At 33.2% G+C, this 20,274-nt stretch overlaps 1 protein-coding gene across 1 annotated transcript in view; it reads right to left on the minus strand.

Annotated features, from left to right (window-relative positions):
• LOC137653621 (adipokinetic hormone/corazonin-related peptide receptor variant I-like) overlaps window positions 1-20,274 on the minus strand; it is a 499,465-nt gene that overhangs the window by 214,751 nt on the left and 264,440 nt on the right. Inside the window, exon 2 of the mRNA XM_068387185.1 lies at window positions 16,567-16,715. Within this exon, the coding sequence (XP_068243286.1) occupies window positions 16,567-16,715 (149 nt within the window). The remainder of the gene's footprint in view (window positions 1-16,566; window positions 16,716-20,274) is intronic.

Below are 20,274 nucleotides of genomic sequence, written 5' to 3' on the forward strand. Positions count from 1 at the left end.
GGTGAACGGTCAAATTGCTGAGACAATCTTGGTCGGTAATGCCTTTCCCTTTTCTCAATATATGATACATTACAGTGATCACACTTATACTCATATATGACACCTAAACAAAGATAATCTGAAACCCGATCTTTAAACTTTAAAAATTTACCCATTGCATTTGAGGGGGAAAACACGATATTCATTGAAACCTGTGTATAAAATTCACATGTAATTCTACTTCAGTGATTTCTTATCTCAAATCTGTTGGACTCTAAACATGGAATAGTAAGGAAGATATTTTTCCGAGGAACATTCAATTGCTTTTCATATGAAGTAGCATAAGTTCTGTTTAGCGTTTTCCCTATGTAAGTATCAGTAAAATTATAGGTAAATCCATTATTGTAAAGTATTTTTTTTCATATACTGTTCATTAGTTCTTTATGAATGTTGAGGAAATTAGAACAAAGGTTATATGCTCTTTAAGTGAGATTGCAGACAAGATTTCCTTTATATTGTAAAAGAATAAAAAAGGAAAATTTAGTGCACAGACCTATTAACGTTGGTTTTCTGTAAACTGATGTATTAAACCTTGTACAATGTTTATGAATGTTAATACCAAGGAAAGATTATGAGAGAGAGAGAGAGAGAGAGAGAGAGAGAGAGAGAGAGAGAGAGAGAGAGAGAGAGAGAGTGTTACGACCGTGTATATTTTAGTTCATACAAACACCATTTATACCAGTTCGTTTAGCTTTATATTGAACATAGTATAAATGAAATAAAATCTAAGGATTTCCACCACCAAAGTTCAGAAAACTCCAACAATCCTTACTTGTCACACGCAAGGAGTCCGTGAACATAATAAATTTCGCAAAATCCAATAGCTTTCTGCACTGGACACAAGACGAGTTTTGTGTTATACGGCCAACAGGTTTCACATAAAACCATATCCAGACGCTACGAATGTTATGAAATACTAGGTGGAAGTGGCTTCGTTTTATTTGGCGGAATCCTAATAAAACCCCCAAGTACACGCGTGAAGCAAACACACACACACACACACACACACACATATATATATATATATATATATATATATATATATATATATATATATATATATAAATTCATATATATGTACAGATCAACAACAGCAATATACAAACAAACGTTGGTGTTTTTCTGTTAATAGCCGTTCTTTTAGGTTAGGTTAAGTTAGGTTAGGTTAGGTTTATTATCCAAAAGTATATTTAACCGAACAAGTCCTTATCTGCAAATCCTTTATGCCAAAATAACCAATAGGTAAAAGAACGGCTATTAACACAAAAGTTCCATTAGACTAAAGTGCCTTTAGTCTAAAGTGTTTTTAGACCAAAGTGCCTTTAGACCGAAATACATTTAGACGGAAGCACTTTAAACGAAAGTACTTTAAACGAAAGTACTTTAGACGAAAGTGCTTTAGATGAAAAGTCCCAGACCCATATATACATATATATATATATATATATATTATATATATATATATATATATATAAAATATATATATATATATATATATATATATATATATATATAGTATATATATATATATATATATATATATATATATATATATATATATATATATATATATATGTATATATATATTTGTATATATATATATATACCTGTATATATATATATATATATATATATATATATATATATATACTATATATATATATATATATATATATATATATATATATATATATATATATATATATACTATATATATATATATATACATATATATATATATATATATATATATATATATATATATATATATATATGAATTCATGTACAGTATATGTACAGATCGACAACAACAACAAACAAACAAATGTAGGTGTATTTAGTCCACTGCAGGATAAAGGCCTGATTCATGTCTTGGTTTCGCTAGTTTTCATTACCACGCTAGCCAGTGCGGATATGTTATGATTGGAGATTTTCGTCTGATCGCTCACAGCAACGAACCTAGTATCACTAGCCTATGGTATCTCTACTTAGAAAGTGTAGTATCCTGGCCAGGGCACCGTCCACCGGTTGAGATACTACTGCTAGAATGTAATTGGGTCCTTTGACTGGCCAGACAGTACTACATTGGATTCCTCTTTCTGGTTCATTTTTTCCTTTGCCTACACATACACCGAATAGCCTGGCCTATTCTATACACATTCTCCTCTGTTCTCATACATCTAACAACACTGATATTACCCAACAATTCTTCTTTCTCAAAGGATTAACTGATGCACTGTAATAGTTCAGTGGCTATTTTCTTCTTAGAAAGTTTAGAAGAGACTTTAGCTATGGTGTGCAGCTCTTCTAGGAGAAGGACAGTCCAAAATAAAATCATTGTTCTCTAGTCTTTGGTAGTGTCATAGCCTCTGTACTATAGTCTTACACTGTTTTGGGTTAAAGTTATCTTGCTCTTATTATTTTGGTGTTTTTATATTTTATATATGAAATATTTGTTTAAATTTTATTATTCTTATATTTTTCTTGTTGTTTATTTCCTTATTTCCTCTGCTCACTGGACTATTTCCCTGTTGGAGCCCCTGGGCTTATTGCATCCTGCTTATCAAACTAGGGTTGTAGCTTAGCAAGTAATAACAATTATATATATATATATATATACATATATATATATATATATATATATATATATATATATATATATATATATATATATATATATATATATATATATATTTATGTACACACATACACACACACACACACACACACATATATATATATATATATATATATATATATATATATATATATATATATATATATACCAAAGGCACTTCCCCCAATTTTGGGGGGTAGCCGACATCAACAAATGAAACAAAACAAAAAAGGGGACCTCTATTCTCTACGTTTCCCCAGCCTAACCAGGGACTCAACCGAGTTCAGCTGGTACTGCTAGGGTGCCACAGCCCAACCTCCCACATTATCCACCATAGATGAAGCTCCATAATGCTGAATCCCCTACTGCTGCTACCTCCGCGGTCATATAAGGCATCGGAGGAAGCAGCAGGGCCTACCGGAACTGCGTCACAAAACCACTCCATTCATTCCTATTTCTAGCGCGCTCTCTTGCCTCTCTCACATCTATCCTCCTATCACCCAGAGCTTTCTTCACACCATCCATCCACCCAAACCTTGGCCTTCCTCTTGTACTTCTCCCATCAACTCTTGCATTCATCACCTTCTTTAGCAGACAACCATTTTCCATTCTCTCAACATGGCCAAACCACCTCAACACATTCATATCCACTCTAGCCGCTAACTCATTTCTTACACCCGTTCTCACCCTCACCACTTCGTTCCTAACCCTATCTACTCGAGATACACCAGCCATACTCCTTAGACACTTCATCTCAAACACATTCAATTTCTGTCTCTCCATCACTTTCATTCCCCACAACTCCGATCCATACATCACAGTTGGTACAATCACTTTCTCATATAGAACTCTCTTTACATTCATGCCCAACCCTCTATTTTTTACTACTCCCTTAACTGCCCCCAACACTTTGCAACCTTCATTCACTCTCTGACGTACATCTGCTTCCACTCCACCATTTGCTGCAACAACAGACCCCAAGTACTTAAACTGATCCACCTCCTTGTACATCTCATAACCTTACTCTTACCCACATTAAATCTCAACTTCCTTCTCTCACACACCCTTCCAAATTCTGTCACTAGTCGGTCAAGCTTCTCTTCTGTGTCTGCTACCAGTACAGTATCATCCGCAAACAACAACTAATTTACCTCCCATTCATGATCATTCTCGCCTACCAGTTTTAATCCTCGTCCAAGCACTCGAGCATTCACCTCTCTCACCACTCCATCAACATACAAGTTAAACAACCACGGCGACATCACACATCCCTGTCTCAGCCCCACTCCCACCGGAAACCAATCACTCACTTCATTTCCTATTCTAACACATGCTTTACTACCTTTGTAGAAACTTTTCACTGCTTGCAACAACCTTCCACCAACTCCATATAACCTCATCACATTCCACATTGCTTCCCTATCAACTCTATCATATGCTTTCTCCAGATTCATAAACGCAACATACACCTCCTTACCTTTTGCTAAATATTTCTCGCATATCTGCCTAACTGTAAAAATCTGATTCATACAACCCCTACCTCTTCTAAAACCACCCTGTACTTCCAAGATTGCATTCTCTGTTTTATCCTTAATCCTATTAATCATTACTCTACCATACACTTTTCCAACTACACTCAACAAACTAATACCTCTTGAATTACAACACTCATGCACATCTCCCTTACCCTTATATAGTGATACAATACATGCGCAAACCCAATCTACTGGTACCATTGACAACACAAATCACATATTAAACAATCTCACCAACCATTCAAGTACAGTCACACCCCCTTCCTTCAACATCTCAGCTTTCACACCATCCATACCAGATGCTTTTCCTACTCTCGTTTCATCTAGTGCCCTCCTCACTTTTTCTATTGTAATCTCTCTCTCATTCTCATCTCCCATCACTGGCACCTCAACACCTGCAACAGCAATTATATCTGCCTCCTTATTATCCTCAACATTCAGCAAATGTTCAAAATATTCCGCCCACCTTTTCCTTGCCTCCTCTCCTTTTAACAACCTTCCATTTCCATCTTTCACTGTCTCTTCAATTCTTGCGCCAGCCTTCCTTACTCTCTTCACTTCTTTCCAAAACTACTACTTATTCTCTTCATATGACTGACCCTGTCCCTGACCCCACCTCAGGTCAGCGGCCCTCTTTGCCTCACGTACCTTGCGCTTTACTTCCACATTTTTCTCTCTATATTTTTCATACTTCTCTATACTATTACTCTGGAGCCATTCTTCAAAAGCCCTCTTTTTCTCTTCCACTTTTACCTTCACTCCTTCATTCCACCATTCACTGCCCTTCCTCATGCTGCCTCCAGCAACCTTCTTGCCACATACATCACTTGCAATCCCAACAAAATTTTCTTTTACTAACTTCCACTCCTCCTCCAAATTACCAGTTTCTCTTACTCTCACCTCGTCATATGCCATTTTCAACCTTTCCTGATATTTACTTTTTACCCCCGGTTTTATTAGCTCTTCAACCCTCACTAGCTCCCTTTTACATCCACCTACTCTATTCCCCCACTCTTTTGCTATAACTAATTTTCCTTCCACCAAAAAATGATCAGACATACCGTTGGCCATACCCCTAAACACGTGCACGTCTTTCAATCTTCCAAACATTCTTTTAGTTATCAACACATAATCTATTAATGCCCTTTCTACTACTCTTCCATATGCCACTCTTACCCATGTATACTTATTTTTATCTTTCTTTTTAAAAAAGCTAGCACTTATCACCATCTCTTGTTCAACACACATATCTACCAGTCTCTCACTACTCACCTGGTACGCCATACTTCCCAATGACACTTTCTACCTCTCCAGCGCCCACTCTAGCATTTAAATCACCCATGACAACTACATGATTCCTTCTACCCAGTCCTTCTACACACCTAGTTAATTCATTCCAGAACTCATTCCGCTCTTCTTCACTTTTCTCACTACCTGGCCCATACGCACTGACAAACGCCCAACATTCCCTACCCAACCTAACCCTTACCCACATTAACCTAGATGATATCTCCTTCCATTCCACTACTTTACCTGTCATCCATTCCCTCAGCAATAAAGCCACACCCTCTCTCGCTCTTCCCCTTTCAATCCCAGACACTCTACCAGACATTTCAGCAGACATCACTTCACCCTTTCCTTTCATCTTTGTCTCACACAAGGCCAATGCATCCATCCTTCTACTTCTAAACATACTTCCAATCTCACATCTTTTACTCTCTATCGTACTACATCCACGCATATTCAGACACCCCAAAACTAGAGTGCGGGGAGCAGTCACTCTCCCCCCAGCTCCATCTCTTTGTTGATGCCTAGTAGGATTTTTATACAGGAGAGGGGGTTCCCAGCCCCCTCGTCCCGTCCCTTTTAGTCGCCTCTTACGACACGCAGGGATAACGTTGGCGCTATTCTAATTGTTTTTATGCCCCCGCGGCCACATATATATGTATATATATATATATATATATATATTTATGTACATATATATAAACACACACACACACACACATATATATATATATATATACATGTATATTCACACACACACACACACATATATATATATATATATACATGTATATTCACACACACACACACACACGTATATATGTATATATATATATATATAGACATACATTCATACATATATATATATATATACACATATATATATATATATTTATATGTATATATATATATATATATACATATATATATATATGTATATCTATATATATATATATATATATATACATATATATATATATATATATATATATATATGTATATATATATATATATATATACTGTATATATGTTTGTGTGTGTATGTTAGTTTCTATGTGAGTAAGTATTTTTGGGTGTTATTATCAAAGTTAGACTAGGTATTAAAATACGAACCGGTTAGTCTCCTGAGAATCGGAGATTAGTCGGATTTAAGAGAACAGGATAACACAGGAACACTAAAGAACATATTAGATTGCTTTTTAACTTTTTCTTTCTATCCGACGTATCTGGGGTTATCTAGAAACTGACTGCACAGGGATTCCATGTCCTCTATGACTAATATGTTCGGGTGTTTTCTTGTTAACCGTGAGCTCGATGATGTCATGATACACGAAAGTGCTAATCTAATAAAGTCTTATCACTTTTCCTTGTTTCCTTTCCTCACTGGGCTATTTTCCCTGTTGGGGCCTCTGGGCTTATAGCATCTTGCTTTTCCAACTAGGGTTATAGCTTAGCAATTGATAATAATAACATATATATATATATATATATATACATATATATATATATATATATATATACTTATATATATATGTATATATATACAGTATATATATATATATATATATATATAAATTTGAAGGGAACTAATACTTTCTTGTCATCTTTATCATAAATTTGATTTTGACGATGTTATGGTGATGAAGGAATAATAGCTTCATCCAAGAAAGTTTATTTCTGCACAAATAAGCATAAAAATATATCTATGATGCATGTTTTGTGTATGGATAGGTGAGAAAATCCTTCCCGAAGCCAGACTAATCAGAACACAAGGTAAATTATGTATTGTGTGTTTTCAGCATGAATAACAAAATCACTAAACTTTGGCTTCAGCACCATGTTTTTTTTAATTTAAAGTTTATATTTGAAAATAACGTTTATTCCCTTAAATTTCGCAATTCAGTTATACACACACACACACACACACACACACATATATATATATATATATATATATATACATAAAAGAGGAAGAAGGTCCAGACTACTAATAACCTTAGTTAACTTTTACAAAGTTTCTTGAGGGTATGAAAAAATAGTTAATCATTTTATGATATCTTTTGTTTGATAATCTGCAGATCATTGTTCTTGGTGGATTTCACTTGTCGAGCAACATTAGAGTTGCAGTATAAACATTTATATTATATGTATATGTAATGTCTGTATCACATCATGTTATGAATACCAAATAATCTATCCAACTTTTTTACTGAGGCAGGCAGGGTGCTTTCATCAATACATCTTTTTTGATTGATTTAGACTTTCTTTAATAGTTTTAAAGGCTGCTCATGAATAGCAGAGGCTAGGGACAGTGACAATGTCCTAGCAGGACAATGCCTTGGAAACTGACCATATATTATTATTATTATTATTATTATTATTATTATTATTATTATTATTATTATTATTATTGCTTGCTTAGAAGTCTAGTTGAGAAAGCAGATGCTACAAGCCCAGGGACTCTAACAAGGAAAATAGCCAATTGAGGAAAGGAAACAAGGAAAAATAAACTATTTTAAGAACAGTAACATCAAAATAAATATCTCCCACACGAACTATGAAATTTTTAACAAATCAAGAGGGAAAGTAATAAGATAGAACAGCTTGCCCGAGTGTAGGCTACTCTCAAGCACCCAAGCCCATACTCCACCCAAGCTAGGACCAGGGAGGGACAGAAAATGGACGTAGATAACTCAGCTGATAATCCTATAGGCTACCCAAAACCCCTCATCATTAGATCACTAGGATAATGAGGTTACAGACACAAAAAGGAACAGTATTGATCTCTCATCTGGGAATCTCCATCGCTGCGCTGAACATAATGCATAAACCCAATTAAATATTATTTAAAAATTCTCTACTTCTTTATTGAGCCGTGACCAGCTTATTCTATGGATTATATTTTGAACATTGCTCTCAAAATATTCTTGAATTTTGAATCTTCTTCCTTTATCAGTATATTATGATGCATCTTGCTTATCATCTATGTCTCTTCATGCAAAATTTTTGAGAATGAGAAATAATACAAAACACAATATAAAGAATATGATCAAACCAACATAAATATAATTCATAGCTTATGGTATTACTTACAATTAATTTCAAGACGTAATGAGATAATTTAAATTTCTGTTTAAAACTATGAATATAGAAATCAAAATAATTATTATTACAAAAAACTCGTGTATTTAGTTTCTATGACAACGCACAGTACAGGTTTATTTTTGTTTTTTAGATAATATTCATTATTACAGAAAGTGTCTTGATATTAGTATTAAAGAATTTGAACTTCAAATTTATTATTATTATTATTATTATTATTATTATTAATGTTAATATTGTTATTATCAATAGCTAAGCTAAAACCCTAGATGGAAAAGCAGGATGTTATAAGCCCAACGACTCCAACAGGGCAAAATAGTCCTGTAAGGAAAGGGAATAAAGAAGTAAATAAACTACAAGAAAACTAATGAGCAATTGATATAAAATATTCTAAGAACAGTAACCCCCTTGAAATAAATCTTTCATAAATAAACTATAAAGAGAGACAAAAATATTCGATTCAAGTTTAAGCTTCACAAAGATCACCCTAGGAAAGAAACTGAGACTACACAAGAGAAAGAAAAGTTTATTTTAATGTGGTGGGAGATTATTTCGAAGCAGAAAAGAACACAAAGAAAGCAAGACACCACATTCGAGAAATGAAAAGGAAGTGAGAGATGTTAAGAAATGAGAAATTTTCACAAGGGAAATAATTAAAAGTGTTTCATGAGAAAATAATTGGAAATTAACTCCCCTATTTCATCTAAAACAAGGGTTGTACGATATACAAATAAAAATGAGGTATAAGATAAATTGAGTTATCAATATTTTTTAGAAATATCAATTACCAATTAAATAAGCTATAGAAACAATTATTGACAAATTACCATACACAGAAAATTTATCATACCTAAGAACGATCACAAATCTCAAGATCCTTATTGAGAATATCATACATATTTATGTCTTGCTTTAAACTAAATATTTACAGGTTCATTGACAACATTTGGATAGGCAAGGTAAATTGGTGTTTAAACATTGTTTGATACAAATATTTGGCGAAATTATGCAATAAAGGGAGAAAAAATATCAAAATGAATTATAAAAGAATAAGTGAATAAACCCGAGCATAGAAGTATCCATTAGACTGGGTTGATTAGATATTTAACTTTCTAATATAAGAAACAACCAATAGGATACACTTTCATCTATACCGTTGCTAAATTATGTTGACTATTAGTCTCATTAACTAATTTGAATGTCCTTTTAGTTTTAATTCATTAGGGTGAGGTCATGCTAATATCGTCGCCTGTGTTAATCATAGCATGGATTACAGCCAGTACGAGCCAATAGAATAGATTCTCCTTGATATCAATGATACATACGAAAAGTAATCTATCTCATGAAACGAGTACAGCAGACATTGTCGCGCAAAGCAATTATTTTATGTTTATTGAAGTCAGTGACTGGAGCAGTGCATATTAAATTGACATTGAAGGTGATTATTTTACCAATACTAAAACCAAGAATTCAAATGATTAAAAATATGCAGAAATTCTTTTAAAAAGGAGTGAGGACTAATCCCGAATGAGGCATCGCAAGAGCTTCTTGAATCAGGAAAATAACGGGAGAAATTTTAATAGTTGGGCGACGGAATGAAGCGTGAGGTAACGTGAGGTCGCTTCAGAATCTTTTCTTTTCACAAGCAAGAAATGTTACGTTTTTTTCTCAAAAGACATGTGAAGAAAGCAAGAACAATAAGCAGACATTAAAGATCTTCAGTAAATATTTAGTGATCAAACGTAACACATGCTCCTCTATTGAAAGATTCGCGATCCACTTGCGTTTCAACTTTATTAAATACCCTCAAGAGATATCTTTTAAGTCTTTAAAATAGGAAAATAGCATTAAAATTCAAATTAGGATTTAGAAAAAATTATGTTTCTTTATCCAGTTTTAATGCAAATTCGCTAAACCGTCGTAAATAAAATGAGATCAAGCTCGTCAAAACATTTATGTTGCCATCGCACTTTATGTTGACCACAACGTGACTGAGCCTCGAGTCGAAGGATGCAGGAATTCATAAACTGCGCCACCACTCAAGTCCAAATGGACGCCACATTTCCACCTTACGAGACGTCATGTAACGCTGAACGTGATTTGCAAATAAATTCTAATAGCAGATTTACTTCAAATTTCATGAGGTTGTTTTATTGATGCATTAAAAAAGTGCAATTTTTATATAGAAGACTAGATGAAATATAAATGTTTATGTTCGAAGTAAGATTCCTCCATGCTGGTTAATCAGATAATATCTGATTATGTGCAACTTGTCACTGTCATTTTATTATCAGAATAAAAAAAATTGCATATAAAACAACAATTAAAAGAGGTCTGTCAAGACATATATCACGAATGATGCACCACGTAAAGAATATTTGAATAGTTTTTTTCACATAATAACCATACTTTAAAAAAAAAAAGTCATAAAGGAAGATACATGTGAACACTGGCATTAAGGTTTTAGTGTCATTTGGAATTACAGAAAAATATAATCATAGTCTTCTTTGAAAACTCTTTTAAAAGGATTCTTTTAACTCTTTTGTTTTATAAACGTGCACCGTATGGTAAAACTATACGAAAAACATTGAATTATCCAAAGTATGACAATGAAATAAAAATCCCCGTAATCTAGAAAAAATCATATTTCGAAAACGTATCCTCCGTTTTAGGAAAAAATAGCACGATGAGTAAAAACCAAATTTGCAGATAGAAATCTACTTCAGTCACTTTGCATTCATAATGCAGAAAATATTTGAAAAAAAGAAATAAATAATTGGAAAGTTAAAACAATGACACACTAATTGCATGGGAAAGGCTAACAGCTTGTGTCTGTATCTATGAAACTATCTTCTCTGAAATAGCTGAACCTTCGATGTCGAACGCTATTCTTTTTGCGCAAATCTTTCTTTTTTAGACTTGTTTTTCATCACCTTCCTTTCTTTCATCCATAAATCATCCCATGAATACTTCCCTTCATTCATCCAAGAACTTTATGAGTCTGTTAGCTTTGTCCTTCTTACCAGCGTTCGCAAAAATAATGCTATTAGGGTTATTTATCTACTTTTAAACAAATGTAAGTATATATAAACAAGAATTTCCTTATATCCTTTACAAGCGTATAGGAGCTATGTGCCTATAATCAACCCCTGGATATGGTAGAAATGTAAGTAATTTCATCTTTGGTAGTCTGGGAAATTTATAGAGATTATAATTTGTTTTCAGTTTGACATGGTGATACTAGGGAAGAGTAGGCTTAAGCTCGAAATTACTTTTATTTATTTATTTATTTTTTTTTAATTTCGCTGCTTCCTCAGTGCTCATCACCAATGATAAGGTAATGTAACATTTAGTCGTGAAAATCTATAATTTTGTGTCAACCACTTCAAAATGAAAATTTATCTTCATCCACAATTGTAAAGAATATAAATGATAGTATAGAATGATGATGGTGATGAGGATGATGATGATATTGATTTATGGTGCAAGTGAGGAGAAATTTCCATCAGTTGTATTATTAGGTAAAGTTAAAAGATTTTGTATATCAAAATAGAAAGAAAATATATGGGTTATATAGATAGGGTGTGTATCTATGGGGCTTTTGTAGTTTGGTTGGGACAGATCAGGTGTAAAATTTCAAAAGTTATGCCGAAAATCAACTTTTTGAAAGGGAAACAAACACCAGAACACCACCTAACTTAAGGTTCCCCACCTAACCTAACCTAGAAGCTGTATCCTTACCTTCCTGGGGATGGGGCTACACAGCCCTCATGCGAAACCTCTTAAACTGCCGTATTCTTAGCTTACCCCAATACTAAGTCTCAATCCCGTGTTTCACTCTTGGCAAGGCAGAACTAAATCACGATGTTTCCTAAATTGTGAAAGTAACTCCATATTATCGTATTGAAAACAGAGATGAAAATAAATTTTCTTCATGAAAAAATCTCTTTGACAAGTGCAGTAATAAGAAAGTTTACGCCTGTCCCAACGGACTACATTTACTCCTTTATCATAAAACAAAGAAAGCTTAACAACGTTTAACAATATTCACACTGGTAAATGCAAAAATCATCAATGTGCAAATAATAATAACAGAAACCAAAACACTAACAGCACCAAGATAGTAATGAAATAAACGTACAAAGATAACTACGTATATATAATGCAAACAATTGTAAAAAATATTTAATATTTAAAGGGAAGATGAGAAGATCATTGAGTAATCTAACAATATTTAATCACACTACTTAGTTCTCGAATATTTTCAATATAAGCCAATCAAATATGAAAATCTATCAGACCTCGACTCACCACTGGATACTATTTTGGCATATTTACAGAGATGTAGGATGATTTTATCCCTGGCCGGACCTAAAAGTGGTTAATGTATTTTATAGGTAGTTTTTTAATAATCAAACTTTGCAAATGTTGTTCTATCTTAGAACACCAGGACTCTTAACTCTGATGATAAAATGGTTGTTCCTAGTTAATTTACAAAAAACAAAAAGGGGACAGAAATTTTGAAAATTAGATGGTTCTTATTTTGGTTTTATTAGCAAATGTTATACATCAGATAGTATCAATTGTATAAATAGAATTTCAACTAACATTGTGTCATGAAAGAATTATAAGAAAACATGGAAAATGCATTTCGAAGGAATCTACCCTATCTAATTCGCTTCCCCCCTCTTAAAGATAAATCTTTTTCATTGCATGCGAAATTGGCCTATATCTTTTCAGAAAAATTTTGTTACGCATTCTTTCTAAGAATAAGCAAATGCTCTTTCGTTTTCGAAATTTTCCTAAGATCTGACGAAACTTTTGCGGGAGTTCTGAAAATGGAAGTGGTTACAAATCTGAAAATAATAGGGGATGGCATAATTCTCTTGGGCTTTATTATTTGACATAAATAAAAGGTAAAGACAACAGGCAACTACAGCAGTAATGGTAATAATAATAATAATAATAATAATAATAATAATAATAATATTTTTCATTACCTCCTCCTACACCAATTGACGCAAAGGGCCTCAGCTAGATTTCGCGTCGTCTCCATTCATCATCTCCTACTTCACATTTCCTAGTCCTCAGCCATGTAGGACTGGGTCTTCCAACTCTTCTAGTGCCTTGCGGAGCCCAATTAAAAGATTGGTAACTAATCTCTCTTAGGGAGCGCAAAGAACATGCCCAAACCATCTCCATCTACCTCTCACCATGATCTCATCTACATATCATAGTTTCATTTCTAATCCTGTCCTTCCTAACTCCCTATATTCTTCTGTTTTTTTTTTTTTTTTTTTTTTTCTCATATCTACAAAATCTGTTAGAAATTGTTTCATTATTATACCACGACTCATGTCCATATAGTAACACTAATCTCACTAAACTAATATATATCCTGATTTTTATATATAATTCCAGACGATTTGATTTCCAAATTTTACTTAACCTAGCCATTATCTGATTTTTTTCTTTCAATCTTTTATCAAACTCAAATTCTAAAGATCTTGTATTTGAGATTATGATTCCTATATATTTAAATGATTTCACCTGATTAATCCTTTCTCCTTCCAATGATATTTCATCTTCCATTGGATATTACGTTCTCATCATCTCTATGTTTCTTCTATTTATCTTAAGCACAGCCTCAATGTGATATTTCATGTATTCTGGTCAGCAAGCTTTGCAAGTTCTTTGGTGTTCTGCTATTGAGGATAGCGTCATCAGCATACTCCAGGTCAGCTAATTACCTGTCATTAATCCAGTCCAATCCTTCTCCACCATCCCCAACTATTCTATGTACTACAAAATCCAAGGGGAGGATAAACTATAATAATAAAAACAATCACATACATTACACATCTGAATATAAATATCTGAAAAGAAAATAACAATGTGGTTTGCTAATCTGAGGACTAACAATTATTCATAGAAATGATAAAAATTTCTTAGCAAAAAATTGTCAGATCCATCGTTGTGCATTGAACTATTAAAATGAACTAGCAATGAATCTAATTTTCTAGAACTGAAATGTGAAATATTTCTGAATAATGTGGAATTTATATTGTGTCATTGTTGCATTTTAGACATACATTTTTCTCTATTTATGCAAAACAAAACAAGACTACTAATTGCATCCCTAAGGTAGGAGACTTATGAATAATGAAACGGATTTAAGCAGAAAGAAAAGTTTTTTTTTATGGTACTGTAATATATCTTCCGGACTATTTGCAACCTACAATGTTTCTGTACTCGCGTTAGCCTGTGCGTTAGTATTCTGGCATTATTCTAATTATCTGATTGATCACGTAATTCAAACTAGTTTTTGCCCAGCCTTGGCATGCTTTGCTCGCCAGTTAACATTAATTCAGTGCTCCTCTGTTCTGGCAGGTGGTACTTGGATGTGCAGCGCACGCCAGCCACATGGGCAAGTAATTAGGCGTTGTTCTAATTATCTAATCCAGTGGCTCCCAAACTATCTTACCTGACGCCCCCTTTTTGCTTCCAGTAGACCCGTACGCCCCCACTCCTCTCTTTTTTCTTATATGAAATGATTCTTACATTTTTTTCCTAGCATTGTACAGGAAAACAGATTTCTGTTTGTATTACATTTTAATAATGAAAGCCACTCAAACAAATAATAGTACATTCCAGTAACTAAAAACGAAACATGTGGTTCAAAGTGAGCGAAAAAAAGTTTGAACATTAGCAAATTGGCAAAATTGAGTTGCAATTTTAAGAATAGATAATTTGAAAACATGGCATATAATATTTGGAAATACTTATGAGACTAAGGCACAATTTCTGGTCAAATTTAGTGAGATAGATGCATGTATGTAATGACAGATATTTGTTCTTTTAATGATTTTATTATTCTATTAAACAAGTAATTTCGAGCAGATGGCTTCACACCCCCCTTGTATCGTCCTCACGCCCCCCTAGTTGGGCGCGCCCCCCAGTTATTTCAAACTTCGTTTTACTCATTTCCTTTTGTAGTAATAAGTGCTCAATTATACTTATCATGTTTCATAAAACCAATATATAGTTAGTTAATAGAAAATGGATGATAGACATCATACTATAAAGGAAAATGGGTGATAGATACCATACTATGGTTTGTTTTATAAAGTAAATTACCTCCGGTTCCTAATCAACAGAAGAATGGATTTACAACACTTTCTGTATACATGCTCAATTTTAACTTCTCGTCCATAAACACCCATTACTCATATAACCCCATCGTGCTAATGTGAATTAGTTTCAAGCAATTATATTCTATTTGTTATAGACTAACGCAAAATCATTATCTTTCAGGAGCCGAATGACAATTCTGTTATTTATAAGAGACACTGAACACGACAATTTACATCACTGAATCAGTTTTGAAGCATAAAATTCATACATTCCTTAAGCAAAAAAATATCAAGCAACAAAGAGCCACTGCTACATTCATCTCTGAACTTAAAATTAAGGGTAAACCCGTCTTGCTGGCTTTCTACAAAAGCTTCTCCATAAACCCCAAAGAGACGGATTCATAACTGAAAGCTTCACTTTTTACCTATTTTGCACATAGTTTACTCCGGAATACAACAGTTTTAAGGTTGACATTTCAATAGTGATAACATTATTTGAAAACTCATCGGAAATAATTTGTGACTGAAAATACCTTATGCTATATAAAAATTCTTTTGGACATTTTTGATGTGGACCTTTAACTTGTTTTTTGTCAAAAGATATATTTTTGGTGATGTCTTCATCATATCATCATAAGTATTATTTTCTTGGTACTAAAATTGGATACCAGGACACGAATAACATGAAAGACTGAGCCGGAGGATATTATAGTAAATCACGCACGAAAATAGAACAAAAATAAACAAGGTATGGATAAACACCGGTCACCAAAGACCATTCTGAGAAAAAAAGAAATTGGTCATGTGAAATAAACGTAATAAAGAAAAATCAGAATAATTTAAAAAAACTTACCTATCAATTGATATGCAGACAAGGATAAAGGATGACAGGTAGTGGCCAAATATCCTGAAGAAGGCGAACACCCTACAGAACGTGTCCCCGGCCATCCATTGAACTGTTGCTGCCCATCCAACCTCTACTGGTATCATTACCGTCGTCACCTGCAATTTGAGAAAAAAAAAAAACTGTATCTCCTAGATTCTTCATCATTAATAAGTTGCAGTCGCAATGAATATAGCTGCATTGAATTATGTTCAATTGATAGAAAAAAAAATGAGTTCTTTAAATTTTAAAGGATATAAAACTATTTGAGCTTATTTTTAAAGTAACTATATTATTCATTTTTCTAGAAAACGTAAGACAAGTGAAAATTATTTTCCAAAGAAAGGAAATAGTTCTGGAAGGATTAACCACCTCCGAAATATGGTTGAAAATGTCTTTTATAAAGCTAAAAAGAATGAGTAGAGAGAATTTCCATGGATTACTTCAGATATAATTATATAATTAAAATGTTAGCTTCTAAAACCATCAAAATATCAAGCTCGATTGCCACTGGTATCGTTTTTGTAAGTGACTAATTTTAAAAAGTGAACAAGAAATAAATGAAAATACTTGAAACATTAATAGTAGCTGGGAGATAGGGAAATTTGGTTAAATGATGATGACGCTTATTTCCTCGTTGCTTAACGTGATAAAGACTTGAGATATAACAAAAGACAAAATGTTTTCAGTATTTAGATTTTCAATATCAAGTCTTCAATCACCAATATACATTAGCCTCAAACTAAAAGTAAATATTTTCACGGAAACAATTAAATTGGTCTTGAAAGTAATAGAGAATTATATTTAGTCATTGATGGTAAATCAATCATTCATACAGTAATCCCTAACTAAATCATGGTTCCCCTACGATGCCCTCAGTACATCGTAGATTGTTGAATTCCTTGTTTGAATATCTATATAGCTGACTCCTAATTTTATCACAGGTTTCTGCTGGTCAATAGGTGTCATACGTTTATAAATATTTTGACTTCTGTGTTTTGGGGCCCAAATATATTTCGTTAAATTAACAAATAAAAATGCAGTAACATATTGCATTACATAACACAATAACTCCCTTTACAATGCTATACATAATGGAAATATGTTGGGGATTCATGAGTGCCTTCATGACATGTATATATATATATATATATATATATATATATATATATATATATATATATATATATATATATATATATATATATATATATATATAAAAGAAACGTTATTGCTGGCTATCTAGATTCAGACATTTGGATGCATATACTAGTCTTTCCTTTTCATCTAGATGATGGAAATTTAGTATTTGGAAACAAGTGCATAGATCTCTTTTACTGAAATCGATGAAAAAGTGTTACTCTACATGTACGGTACATAACAACGCTCACTCAAGGACTCTTGAGGTGGTTGTTGGAGTTGATGTTGAGGAGTAGCTTTCGTTTTTCCAGCTAAACCCCATAGTGTAAGTTGTAGGCTCTGAGGATTTTATTTTATGGCATAAGATTGGCTGGTAGAGGTGACACGACCAATCCCCGAAATCTGTTCGGTATCATGGCCGCCGATTGGCTGTATGACAATTGGATTATTCTCCATCCAACTGTAGTTTCCAGGTCAGAACATTCTCTAGTTTGCTTCTGGGCATATGGATTTGGTAACGCTCTGTATCTTCATATGTGTTGTGCGTTATTCATCCTGCATTTTTGGCTATCATTATGATGCCAACCAAACTTCCTGAAATTCCTAAGTCTTCTGGCGGGAACAATCTTACTACAGTGGAGAAGACCAAACTCCTCCACATACATAAAAAAGAGAGGAGGTATGTGGACGCAGGCTGCCATTATAGCATCAGTGAATCTACCATTCACTATATCTAGAAGAATGAAAGGAATATATAGATGACAACAAAGGTAACTTTTAATAAGACAGCAAAAAGAGTGATAACTTTCTGCAATAAGGTCATCGTAAAGAGAGTATACCATAGTACTTTCAACAAATGACTATCATTGGATACAGACATCATACACGAGAATGTCAGACAGCCCTATGGCAAGTTTATCGATTCCAGTGATGAAAATCCAAAACCAAGACCATCGATAGCATTTCCCACTAAACCAACTAAATTTAATACCAGCAAGAGTTGGTTTCATAAATTTTAAACGAGGTTAAAATTTAAAAGTGGCCATGGATGGACAAGGTACCTCTGCTAGCACACTGACCATTAATAAGTGTAAACAAGAAATTTCAGATCATCATCGATGAAGGGGTTATTCACGTAAATAAGTTCTCAGTATGGATGAAGCTGACTTTATTTTATTATAATTTTCTTTTTTTTTTTTTTTTTTTTTTTTTTTTTTTTTTTTTTTTTTTAGAAATGAATGTCATCGATTTCTTTCATTACGAAAAAAGAGGCCAGAGCACATGAAATCAAGACATATACAGATCACCTCCTGTTCATTATATGTGGAAATGCGTCAGGCTCATCAAAGCCTGAAAAGTTACCCTGCTGGCAGTACATTGGATGCATCACAAAAGTCAAGTTTTATCTTGCCAAAATATGACCAGGAAATTATTAGTCCACTACAGAATAAAGGCCTCCGGAATGTTGTGCCACTTCTGTCTGTTTATGATCTTTCTACGCTGTTCTATACCCGCAAATTTTCTTAGCTTGTCAATCCATCGTCTTCTCTTCCTCCCCTACCCCTTCATTTGCAATTTCTTAGTACCCATTCTGTTATACTTATTGTCCATCTACTATCTACCATTCTCACTATATGTCTTGACCTTGTCCATTTCTTTTTTCTACATGTTAGAATATCCTCTACTTTAATTTGCTCTCGTATCAATGGCGCTCTTTTTCTGTCGCTTAGTTATATTTCCGTCATTATTCTTTCCATAACTCTTTGAATTGTAGCTAGTTTATGTTCTAAGGCGTTAGTGAGGGTCCAAGTTTTTGATGCATAAGTTAATACTGATTGAGGCATCTGATTAAATATTTTTCTTTTTAGAGAAAGTGGTGTTTTACGTTTCATAATCTCAATTTGTTTACAAACCGATCTTCATCCCATGTTTAAACTTCTTTTAATTTCGCTCTCATGTCGGAAACACTTACTGTTTTTCCTAAGTAAGTATATTCTTTAACAATCTTTAAATGTTCGTCTATTACCTTTATTAGTTGTTTCTTTCCATTTTCATTGAACATTATCTTAGTTTTACTCTTATTCATTTTCATTCCTACATTTCTTCTTTCACTATTCCTATATTCTATCTTCTTTTGCATTCCCTCCCATGATTCATTGAGCAGAACTATGACATCTGCAAATCTTAAGCTGTTAAGGTATTCACTATTAATATTAATTCCTACTTTACTCAAATTAAATTATAAAAAGAATCTTTTAGGTATGCTGTAAATAATTTAGTAGAGATAATGTCTCCCTGTCTAACTCCTTTCTGAATCAAAATTTTCTCTCATATCAAAAGGTTTAGTACATTTAATGCTAAAAAGAACTAACAGGAGTCCTATGCAGCACATTATAACGAACAGCTACGAGGAAACCATGGGTTCTACATAAAGTACAAAAATTTTATGAAAGTCATTGTAAAGGAAATAGTTAAGATTTAACAACTAAACTACAGAACATACCTCGACTTTTTCATTAGAGGATTAATTCGAAATGA

The sequence above is a fragment of the Palaemon carinicauda genome, chromosome 1, assembly GCF_036898095.1.
Source record: "Palaemon carinicauda isolate YSFRI2023 chromosome 1, ASM3689809v2, whole genome shotgun sequence".
Taxonomy (NCBI): domain Eukaryota; kingdom Metazoa; phylum Arthropoda; class Malacostraca; order Decapoda; family Palaemonidae; genus Palaemon; species Palaemon carinicauda.